Source organism: Vicugna pacos, chromosome 1 (assembly GCF_048564905.1).
Source record: "Vicugna pacos chromosome 1, VicPac4, whole genome shotgun sequence".
Taxonomy (NCBI): Eukaryota; Metazoa; Chordata; class Mammalia; order Artiodactyla; family Camelidae; genus Vicugna; species Vicugna pacos.
The window spans coordinates 59,885,202-59,897,595 of NC_132987.1; the positions used below are offsets into that span (position 1 = coordinate 59,885,202).

Sequence of the window (12,394 nt, forward strand, 5' to 3'; positions counted from 1 at the left end):
GTGTTATAGGTTGACACACATTTCTTAATCATAAGGTAAAGATCTTTTTGATCTTTTGACCTTTCATTGGTACCCACTATATTAGACATATTTTAAAATGATCACTTTCCAAGAGCTGTGCATCCAAGAAAAGGTGAATAAAATGTAAATATTAAATATTTGTTTTCATAGGAATTTGCATTTATGCTGCTGGTTTGTGTAACAAAGTGTATAGGGTTATTTACAGCAACGAATTGCTGAAACGTTGCAAGCATTTTTTCAATCCTAAAGATGTCAGAATTGTAAGGACATTGTTGAATCCATACATCACATTATTAGGCACGTAATTGGCACTCATGAAATGGGACTGGTTAACTAATTGCCTATGACCCATTAAAGATCTGTTTAATTAGCAAAATTAGATTTATGGTTACAAGGAAAGCCTAGTAGGTAATTTAAAATGTTCACTAGGAATAAATATCTTCTCAAAGTCACAGCGAGGTGGATATATGTTAAAGGTAATAATGTGCAGATTATATTTGTAAAGGATGTACCCTTTCTTGCGGTCATTAATGTTCATCTAATAATTGAGTTAGGTTTTTAAAAGATGAAATGGAACATTAGGTTGTTTGGCATCCTGAGAATTGTCATGCGGTAGATACAAACATTCTGGGCCCCTTCCCTAGGAGTTCTTTTTTAAGATGAGCAGTGCTGAATATAGGCAACTTTTAGAGGTTTTCACCTGTCAGTAATAAAGAGCAAATGAAGGTGCCATGCTTCTCTGAGTGAAAAGCACATTTTAATAGTTTATTTCATTACCTTTTGATCTATTCTGGACTTTCTAGCTCACTGGCCACAAACCAATATTTGGGAGATGCAGTCTTTGGTGGAGTTTGCTTAGACGTTCGCTGTACTCAAGCCAAGATTACAGGCAATAAACAGAAACTGCCATCACTCTCCCCTTCCACATTTGCTACAGTTAGAACTGAATTTTCTGAAGTAATTTTCTATTCTTGTTTCTCTATTAAAACCATACAAAAGGAACAAAAAGAGGAATTTTATGACCTTGGGCCAAGGTATATACATAAATATTCTTTGCAAGCAAATATAAAATTGTGACAGTTTATTGAGAGAAGGATTTTTTTCCCCAAATTCCTTTATTTCTGTAGATGAAAATAGAAATTACATTGGTGAAATTTTCAAAGTCTTCTTCAATTTTTCTTTCTTCTATCAATGTTCATACTATTAATTTTACTACCATGAAAAATTGTGCACTTTAACCAGGACAATGTTATGCATTGTGAATAAAGTTTGTTAAAAAAAAAAGATATTCTAGGAAATGCATTTTTTTCTACCATTGTAGATAATACAGTCAAAATAAGCATATTTAAGGTCTTTTGTTGCGAGGCTCAATACACTGAGAAATGCTCTTTGAATCTTCAGATGGAAAACAAAATATAAGGGCAGACTCTCCTCAACTTCCTACAATGCTTTAGTTTCTGGGAAAAGGGGGGCTGGTGCTGTTACGAATGTACAACGATTCTGATTACAATTTGGTCTCGAAATGTTGTTCTGTGGTTTGGCCTCCCGGGTCGAGCTTTTCTTTTGAAATCTGTTCAGAGCTGTCGTAGCCTTGGTTGATGTAGAATCCACTTTCGCCGTCACCTGAGTAATCTGTCCTGTTTGTGGGAGGCCAGGTCGCATCTTCGGCCAGTTTCCTTTGCCACTTCCTATATTGACTCTTAGAATAGATTCCAAATTCTTTCTTGATCAATAGCCAGAGCTCTTGATTTTGAAGGACGGCATCCTGGAAAATCAGATGGGAAAAAAAAAAATTAAACCATCCTCTACTTCCCACTGCAGCCGGGTTGCTCACTGCCACCCTGTTCCCCCAGGCCTTCCTCTGAGGTGTGCCCATTACTGCCGTCCTGTGGCCACCATCCTCCCTGCAGTCCCTGTGAAGCCTAGCAACTCCCTGGGCTCTGGGTTCTTCCCCTTGAGAGTGTGCTTGTGGTCACAGAAATCTGCTGGAAGCTTACAACCTTTCATTTCCACAGATTTCCTAGTTAAATCCTGGCTGGTGATTCACTTGGAATTATTTCACTGCCAGATTGAAATGATAACTAAATAATGTATTCAAAAATCAATAAAAGAAAAAAAATCACTGCTACCTGCTATATGCCACAGAGAGGGTGTCAAATAATGGTTTGTTGCATGAATAAATGAACTCTAAAAATCAAATGGGTTTTGCATTCCATCTTGGGGATTCTCTTTTTTCCTGTGTTCACAAGCACATACAATTTTATGCATTTATAATAGAATCAATCAAATCTTGCATTCCACTTTTGTTTATACTAGACTTTCTGTCATATAAAATTTGTAGCTACTGTCTTCTCCCTAATCACTTCTAATGACTATAACATTTCTTCAAATTGTTGTAGAACTACTTAAACAGCATCTCAACTTTTGATCACTTAAGTTGAGTGTAATATTTTACCATTGTTGACTCTGCTCATCCCTATGTGATGAATACTTTCATCCATGTAAATTTTTTTTCTCTCCTTTTGGGTTATTTTTAAAAATATAGTCTCAGAAATGGAAATTTTCAGTTAAAAAGTAGGAGAAGTTTTATGTACACTGGATACATGAGATATTTGTATATATACATATTTTTTTCTTAATTTGATTTCTTTTCCCAAGGAACTTCAGTACATGAACCTTTTTTTAAAACTATCCTTTAAAAAATGATACCTCAGCCTTTCGCTGAGTAGGTAAAGCCCTTTAGTGACACTGAGTAAAAGAAAAATGCTATAGGGGAAGACCTTCAAGGGTGAGAATTGACTAGAATGAGCAATGACTTCCCTTCTCTCTTAATTAAGGACGCTCTCCTGAAGACAGTCCTTCACTCTAAAAGGTCTCATTGAACTTTAGAGCTGGAAGGTCACCTGGTCTAGCCTCTGCCAGATTATTGAGAATACTAGGGAGATACAACACATGGCTTTCATATGAGTTGCAATTAGAGTTAATTTGAAGTTTTGCTTTCTACGCCACAGATCCTGAGAGCATTTCAATGCAGCTTTTAAAGAATTTTAAATCATTCTCATTTCCCCCAAAGAGAACGTGTACAGTTTTTACCAACACTTAATAACTATAATTTTGGGGGGACAAACATGGTTGCTCTAAAAAACGTGCACCTGTTGAGAATAAGCCCCTTTATTTATCTCCCCAGAAAATTGTAAGAGGCGTACGGAAGTTACTTTACCTCTACAAAGAAGGCCACACAGAACAGGGTGAGGGCTGCCACTAAAATCGAAACCCTCCATGATGTGATGGTTGGGATGAGCTGCAGAGAGAGAAATACCACTTTATAATTTGCATACTTTAAACTTGAAAAAACCGACATATTAATGATCTTATCTAATTGATATATTTGTAACAACTCTCTGGGCATGGCAAGTAGGCATGATATTTTTCCACTTGACAGATGAGAAGGCCAGTACCTTGCCTAAGGACTCAATAAATAAATGCCAATAAATAAATGGCAGAGCCAGGATTCAGTGGAGAACTGACTGCCTCTTGGCCTGTGCACCTCCCCGGCCTGATGACAGATGTGGAGTAAACGCGCCCTGGGTCACAGCCATGAGACAGGACTGCTTTGGGGCCTCTGTGTCTCTCTCTTCATTTTTTACCTTTTCAAATAGAAAAAGATTAAATCATTCAGCTAATAATATTATTACTTCTAATTTTCCTAAAGCAAAATCTACTTAGAGTTCATTCTTTCAGTAAAATTGACACATGAGTAAAAGAAACAAAAGGGGGCCAGAGGCTCAAGTTTATTTTGATAGAAACTCGGTGAAAAAATTTTGAACCAATGTTCCCAGCCCTAAATCTAATGACTTGATGAGAGTTGAACCCACCCAACCAACCTCTTTGTAAGGATTAAAGGATATGCCTTGACCACCAGCTACACTTATTGAATAGACGTAAGAGCTGCAAGTTCCCATGGCCGCATCCACAGCAGAAGGATAGTTATGCAGCCCCCTTTTTGACCCTAAAGGGTAGAGAATGTGTAGGATGACTCTGTAGGGGAGGAGCTGCCTTTGGGACTAAAACCACAGACCCCCGGCAGTGTCTAAATGCTCACTTTTGATTCCCATCCCTATTCTGATGTGGGTTATTTCAAAGTAACACTATGTTTGTTTGTTTTTTTTCCCTAAGTGGAGACAGCCTTTCTCAGGGTTGTGAAATAGGTACCCTGGGTGCAAGGGTTGTTTGAAGAAGTCTGTAGGATATGGCCGTGGGTCAGATCATAATGGGGAACCTGGCCCTTCCCCTCACTGCTGCCACCACCCTCATCTGGGAGGTCTCCTCTCCAGCCCTTGGCCTGGAAGGCACTGGCCACACTGCCTTGGGATCATCTGCTTGTGTGATTTTCTTCCCTCTCAGCACCTGAGCTACTTGAGAGTGGTGACCACATCTTACCCATCTTTGTAACCCCAGTGCCAAGCACACTCTGGAGCTTCATAGTGTTTTGAAAATGACTGAACAGTCTAGGTTTTCATTTCCTTACTGCTTCTCTCCCACAGCCTCTCTGCTCTCATACACAGCCTTCCTTCCGCCATCTAATTAATCTGTCTTAAGTGCCCTGCTGAAAACCTGCTCAGATATCTTCAGTGACTCTCGTTGCTCTCAGCACAGAGTCCAAACATCACTGGCTGCCTTCATCCATCTGTGCCTTCCTCATATTCTACTGCCTGAGTCTTAGCTAACCTTCCAGGGCTTCTGTGAAACATGCCTTGCTTTGGAGTTTTAGCTCGGCCACCCTACATTCTTTTGCATTTCTGAGACAAAAGAGATTTGCTTAGCCTTCTGCTTGTGCTTAGGCTGTTCTCCTGGCTGGGAATACCCTTGCCTACTACTTTGCAAAATCTAGCCCATCCTTTCGGACCCAGATCAAGTTGTATCCCCTGCATGAAGCCTCTCATGGCAGCCACAGGCCCCAGTGAGGCTGCTCCTTCCTATATTCTTCCCGGTTCTATCTGACACTCTTTGCAAGTATGATGACCTCAGGTGGCGATGCCACCATTTCCCTTGGGTCTGGTTCATCTTTGAAACAAAACTATAGATTGGAGATCAAGGGTCAATCTTTACCTTTATTTCTCCCACAGTACTGGGTCCAAAAATGGATTCAATAACTATTTATAAAATTATTAAACAATTTAATAAATTTAATCTTATCTCAGTGCACCCTGATCCAATGATGCTCATTGAACTAAAACTCTCTAAATGGGGAGGGTGTAGCTCAGTGGTAGAGTGCATGCTTAGCATGCACAAGATCCTGGGTTCAGTACTTCCACTTTAAAACAATTAATTAAATTACCCCCCGCAATTGCCTAACCCTCAGAAAGCAACTAAAACTCCCTATAATCAACATCTGACAGGTGGAACATGATTGGCCTATAAACCAACTTTTTCTTACTCTTCACAACTACATTATAAAGGATTTCTACTATATGATTAAAAAATTAAAGAATTAATTATTGTATTAATGCATTAATTTCATTGTATTAGTATGACATGGAAGAATAAAGTATCCAAACATGGTATCTCAGGCATGAACAGGACAAATGGACCCAACTAATAGTACTAACAACACGAAAACACTCAGAGGCCAGCCTCTGTGGGATCGAGCTGTGCTATTTGCTCTTCTAGTAAACGGGCCACACTATTCAGCGGCCAGAGAGAATATAAGAGCGACTGACATGCAAATTACAATATGGCCCCCCTGCACATGGGAGTCACGGATACCACGTACCTCCATTCCATGGTATATATCTTGAAAATCAGAAAACAGAATGAAAATTGTGAAGCCCAAGGCAGACACCAGCAGAAAGGAGAATATATCTGAAGAAACAGCAAACATTATTTTTAGATGCTAAAGGAATGTTTCCTATAATTTGGCACACATGTTGCAGAATCAATTAACTCTGTTGTGCAAATACTGGATACATCTTCAGATGTTTTGATATATCCTCATATGTTTTAAAATATGTTCTAATGCTTGCAAGACAAAGGTGATATCTTATAATCTTTTCTTAAAGAGCTGGGTGTAGAAAGCTGTTAATTAAACATATACTAGTAAACTCTATAAAGGAGTTACCTCCACCGGGAAGTCCTTGGGCTGGGACACCCTGCAGTGACCAGCCCATGTAAATAAATGGTAACCAGGGAGGTCTTGATGCTTTGTCATGGCGGGTCTAGTGAGTTGTGCACAAATACATAAATGTAACAGAGGAACAAACCTGACTCCATATTGGACCTTTTCCTTGAGCTCTAGTCTTTTTGCTCTGTAGCCTGTGCTTAGTCATGCTGACTCTGCACATTTGTAAAAGGATGTTACCTATAGTTTGAAATATACATGATAGCCTATTCTCAAGGCTCTGCCTCCCGGGCTTGATCTTTAAAGGTATAACACATTTCCATTCATAGATAAAAAGTTGCAGAACAGAGAACAACATTTGTCTTGTTGGAGGTTTACAGAAGCACTGTGACCAGACCTATACTGACAGCTGCAAGAACAAAGGATTCTGGCACCAAGAAGTTTGCAACAACCAGCCACAGTCCCTCCCTCCCCTTTTAGTATAAAAGAAGCCTGAATTCCAACTCGAGTAAGATGGTTCTTTGGGACCCTAGTTTACCATCTTCTCGATCTGCTGACTTTCTGAATTAAGTTCTCATTCCTTTTCCCAACGTTGATGGGACAAGGAATGTTGATCTCGTCTGTTGATCTCCCTGTCACACAGAGAGCAGTGTGAGCTTGAACTCCATGACATAGTCAGTCCTCTTGGTGGCACCTGACTCCTCCTTGTTGCCTGGAGAATAAGGTCCAAGATCTCCAATGATTGACATGCCAGGCCTTCCAGAGTCTGGTTCCAATCAGCCTTTCTAAACTGATCTCTGATTGCTCTTCCTATGTGCCAAGAAAGTTCAACCACAAACCTGCTGCTTCCACAGAGGCCCAACACCTTCTAGCTTCAGTGCCTTTATTCACAGAATACCCTGTGTAGATGCTGTTCTTCAGTCCTGGCAAGTTCCAGTTTTTCTTAAAAAGCTCAGTTTGTAACCTGACTATACTTCAATAAAAATATGTATTAAAAAAAGCTTGGTTCCAATACCACTTTCTTTTAAAGTCTCCCCAATCCTCCCTTACAAAGTTTTATTTCATGTGGTGTGTATCACACTCTGCTTGGCATGATCTCCACTTATGTATCCACTAGACTGTAATCACCTGAAAGGGACTTTGTATCTGCTTCTCTGGGACTCTGAATTGAAAGAGGAATTGAGAAAGTAGCACGCACATCTGCTGGTTTCTTTCTCTCTAATCTGCCCCAATCACTGTACTTTGGGGAGCTAAACTTCTCAGGATGTGTTGTGCCAACATCCCTGTTCTTATCTCCCCTACCCCATCCACTTCGGTGTCCATCAGAGCTTTCAAGCACTTTGTAGACAGCACCTTCTAAATGTTCTTTGATGGGATTAGCACCTTCAGGCCCCAACAACAGCATTTAATCAGTGTTGCTGTGCTATAAATGATTCTTACAACCGTCAGATTTATGAACAAGCAAACTACGTTTTCTCTTATTTATTTTCTCTCTACCTCATTTATTCCAGTGTTGATAGTCTACTGGCCCCCAACTCTGCATAGTTCTATACCAACTAGAAGTCAGAAGCGATGTCCCTCTACAGTAGGCTCTATTTTTTGAAGCCATTAGAGCTGTAATTTCACCTACATGCACCCTCATATTCACCCATGACTCATTTTACATATACAACTAGATGCATCACCTCCCGGAGGAATACTCAAGCTTACTTGGGAGGGGAGTGAGGCAGAGAGAAGAAAAAAGGGAGATGCATCTCTTAAAATAAAGCAATCTGAGCAGCTTGGTGAAAAGAAGACCCTACGAGATGGCTGTGTAAGTCTTCATGTACTTTATTGTTTCCAAGTCCCAAGGACCCAGATGTGGGGATGAAGATGATGCCGCCAATGTCCATACTGATGAAGGCCTGGTACTCACTAGAACTGGGCTGGGTGCTCTGCACATCACACCATCCTCAGACCAGTGATCTGAAGAGCAGGCCAGGCTGGTGCACAAGGGAGCAGTGTGGAAACAGAATAAGGCTCCCTTCTTCAATTCAGCTTTGATTGGAAAACACAAGATGACTTGAAGTGAATGTTGCCCTTCCTGGTTAGTTGCTATTGATGCGGAAACTCAAAAGGATGGGGTTCTGTTTGCACAGGTGATTTGGAGACAAGTCCTGGGCCAGCCATTACAGATTATTCTCAGATAAGAAAAGGGTTAGTGAATATTCCCTCCTGTTTGCATAAAAATTAAATCTGTACTTTTTCTGTATCTCATCATCATAAAGTTGACATTCTGTCAAAGGCTGTTGAGAAGGGTCAGGACTTTTTTGTTCCATCAAAGTAAAACTGCTTGTGTATTTTAACAGTAGTTCCAAGGACTTTTGACTTCTAACCTTGAGAGTATATAATTTATTGTATGATTGTGTCTGTTAGAATGTATTTGTAAAAACTGTTTTTCACCTAAAATTATCAGTTATGTTTGACATCGGGATTTGAATTTACCCATAAGCTTTAAGTCGCTATGATGTAACAAATCCAGCTGTAATTAACTCAATTTATGTAGAAGGACTCTGCGGCTACCAATCAAATTAAAGTGCTGGCCGACATAATATAGCCTCCTTGTAAAGCACGTTTACAATAAAATAGATGACTCTGAACTGAAAACATGAAACGGAATCATGGTTTGTTGTGAGAGAAGCTGGGGAATTATCAAATACTATATCAAAATTTAATAAAAATAAAAAAAATTTGGGAAGAAATTCATTTAAAAAAACTATAATTAAAAGAAGATCTTAGCATGCCCTCAAAATCTTTGACAAAACACCTATACAAAAAAGGTGGGGGGGGGATGAAAACTGATACATATGAATTATATAATTGCTAAAACTAATTTATGTAGTAAATTATGTTTCTAATTTACAAATAAGAATGGATGTCTCTAATACCTATGACTTTTTTAGAAAATCAGAAGTCAGAGGATATTCCGGATGATGTATAAAACTGGAGTAAATTTTCCAAAGCAGAAATATTACAGGCTAGATTTTCTCTGATCATGACAATAAAATTAGAAATTATGAACCAAATTTAAATTAAAAATCCCTCCCACATACAAATTAAAAACAAAACTCTAAAAATTTGTTTGGTCAGTAAAGAAACTTAGTCCACTTGTAAGCTGTTGAGAAAAAGAGCCATAGAAGAATGAGAACAAAATCCCTTCCCACTTGAAAATTAAAAATCACTGTTCTTGAAACTAGTGAGTCATAATTAGAGACATAAGAATATGTAAAGAATGTAACCCAAATTACAATTATTGACCTTGAATGCTTTTCCAATTTCACAAGAATAAAAGAAAATACATGGATTATAAAATCAAGTCAAACATTTAAAAAATTTTCAAAGGAAGTAAGAAGAGGGGGAAAAATGGGAAAAGCAAAAATTAACAAATTGGAAACTAGAAAGTGTACAGAATTATTATATCTGAGAGCTTGTTATTTAAAGAAAACCAGTAAAAACACATTTCTGGTAAAAAAGAAATGAAAATAACACACATAAACATAATTAAGATGAGAAGATATTAAAAGAGTTGTAGAAGGCATTAAAAATTATAGGAAAATACCACCGAATACCCTATGCTAAGATGTAATAATCTCAAGGAAAAGGAATTACCTGGGCAATAATTCGTTTTTATTTTAAGGAACAATTTAAAAAGAGGATAACCTAAATCAATTCTGAAAAAAGTGATTTTTTTTCAAAAGAAAGAATTTGGAACCAGATGATTTTACTGGGTTCTTGCAAGTGGTCAAGGAATAGACTATTTTTATCTATAAAATACATTTTTCAAAGGAAAGGAAAGGTCCAGGAGTTTCCAAATCTAACACCCAAACCTAACAAAACACTACACAGAAACCTACAGATCAACCCAACATAAAATACAGATATTTAAAAACAATAAAATTCAATTCACTAAAAGTGTAATCCACCACAAATAAGCAGAGTTTCCTGAAAAATATGAAGATGACTTAATAATAGATTTATTAATGGAACACATTCCAGCAAAGGTCAAAGGAGCAAATGAGTATAATCACCTCAGTAGGTGATGGGAAGTCATTTGATGAAATACATCTCTCATTCTTGATTTTAAAATATACTCTTGACTTACTAGAAATAGAAGGGCATTTTCTTTACATGATGTGACCTACTGGACTTAATATTCAAAATCACATTTGCAAGTGAAAACTGTAAGATATATTTTTACAATTTGAACTCTGCTATTTCCGTTATTACTTAACATTGTCCCGGAAATTCTGGATTGTACATGGAAACAGAAAATATAAATAAGCATTTTAGCTATTGGAAAGGAAGAAGGAACATTATTAATTGCAGATGATCATAATTATCTTTCTAGAACCCTCAAAAATCAAAGAGTAATAGCAAAGTTCAGAAAGAGTTCTGAATAGGAAATAAATACGATAAACAACACTGTACCTTTCACGAGTATTTGTGATTACCAGTTAGAAACTATAACAGGAAAAAGTTGATCACAATATAAGCAGAAATACAGATGGCATAGGACTAGTTGTTTAGATAGAGGTACAGGATCTATAATGGAGAAAACTATGAATATTTACTAAGAGACATAAAAGAAAGCATGAACAAATGGAGAGACATGACATGTTCTTAAATGTGAATACCAAATTGTGTAAACAAATAAATGTTTTCCCTAGTATCAAAATCCCAAAGGCGATTTTTTTTTTTAAAAGCCTGGCAATTTATTCTACAGTATATTCGGAAGAATGAACAAGAAAGAAAAGTAAGAAAGTAAGAAAAAAATGAAGAGTAATAGGATGATACACCAATCTTACTATGTATTAAAACTCGTTAGAAAACTATAGTTTTTTAAGTATAGTGATAGATCAAGAAGAGGTTGGCCTATTAATGAAACAGACAACATAGTCTAGAAACAAATTAATTATATATAAATTAATACGTAAGTATACAACATAAATATAATATAGAAACTTATATAAGTTTACACACACACACACATATATATATCAGGAAACCATAAGTATACATGTGTATAGGTATGACAAAGGTGGCATTATATTCAGTTGAATAAATGACCAAAAAGAATATTAAATGATGGCATCTGCTGGGAAAACTAGTGACTAGCTGGATAAACTAGTTTGACCTTTACTTCAAACTATACGCCAAAATTAACATTAGATTTAAAAAAGCATTAAAATAAATTTAAAAAACTAAATGAGTGATGATCTATCTGATTTTGTAATGAGAAAAAACTGTGCATAAAAGCAATGGAAGAAAATCACAAAGGAATAAACAGCTCATACAAATAAATAAGAAATATAACAGCAGCCCAATAGAAAAAAAAAACGGATGAAAATGTAAATAGAAAATTCAGAGAAGAAGAAAGGCTAACAATACGAAAATGCATTCATTTTTACTGGGGATCAAAGAAATTCACAGCATGATTAAAGTGGCTCTCCCAAAGATATAAAGCTACTAAAAGGTCAAGTTGTATTTGAATTGATTAGAAAACCTCTTACAAAATATCTTGACATATATGGATGTGCTTAAAATAATTCTTGATGACTCAAATTAGGACAGGACTCTTGTGACCATTCAATATTGCACACATTTATCTGCATGTGAGCTTTCTGCCCGTGGGCTGTCCTACCTATGGCAAGTACCGTTCAGTACTCAATTTTACAGTAATGCAATTTTTTTGCTTCTCAGTCAATTGCTTCACCAGTGAGATGCAACTCGGGGGATGATGGAAGAGTAGGAAAAAAATATTTGAAAAAAAAACTAAACATCATACTTACAGTTTGTGTAGATGGGTTTTCGAAATGGCTTTCCCTTGGAAAAGATAAATGCTACTGTGATACAGTTGATGGTGGTGATGGGCCACAGGGTGGTACTCTCAAAACTTAAAACTGAACCAGGAATCAGAGTTGCATTTCCAGTCCAGTTTCTTTCCAAACTCACATTTGTTGAGAAATGACTCTGGTCGTTCAGAAAGCACTCACTACAAAAGAAATCACCAGCATTTATGGGACTTTTTGTTCTATGTTAATCCAGCTGGTGGAAAAGAATTAGTTAATTATTACCAAGGGACCTCATCTTTCAGGCTGTTCCAGCCAGTAACTACCAGAACATATTCTGTTCACCTCTTGCAATGACAAAGCAGAAATAAAATTCAGAGGAAGTCAAGATTGTTCTTCGACCAGAATTCCATTTAGAACAAATGAT

The 12,394-nt window shown here is 37.2% G+C and overlaps 1 protein-coding gene across 1 annotated transcript in view; it reads right to left on the reverse strand.

The window, feature by feature from the left end:
- Positions 1 to 1,175: 1,175 nt before the first annotated feature.
- Positions 1,176 to 12,394, reverse strand: part of ATP13A5 (ATPase 13A5) — a 99,406-nt gene continuing 88,187 nt past the window's right edge. Inside the window, exons 27-30 of the mRNA XM_006200950.4 lie at positions 11,968 to 12,170; positions 5,795 to 5,883; positions 3,242 to 3,322; positions 1,176 to 1,786 (exon numbers count right to left, since the gene is read on the reverse strand). Coding sequence (XP_006201012.2) covers positions 1,526 to 1,786; positions 3,242 to 3,322; positions 5,795 to 5,883; positions 11,968 to 12,170 — 634 coding nt within the window. The 3' untranslated portion in view covers positions 1,176 to 1,525. The remainder of the gene's footprint in view (positions 1,787 to 3,241; positions 3,323 to 5,794; positions 5,884 to 11,967; positions 12,171 to 12,394) is intronic.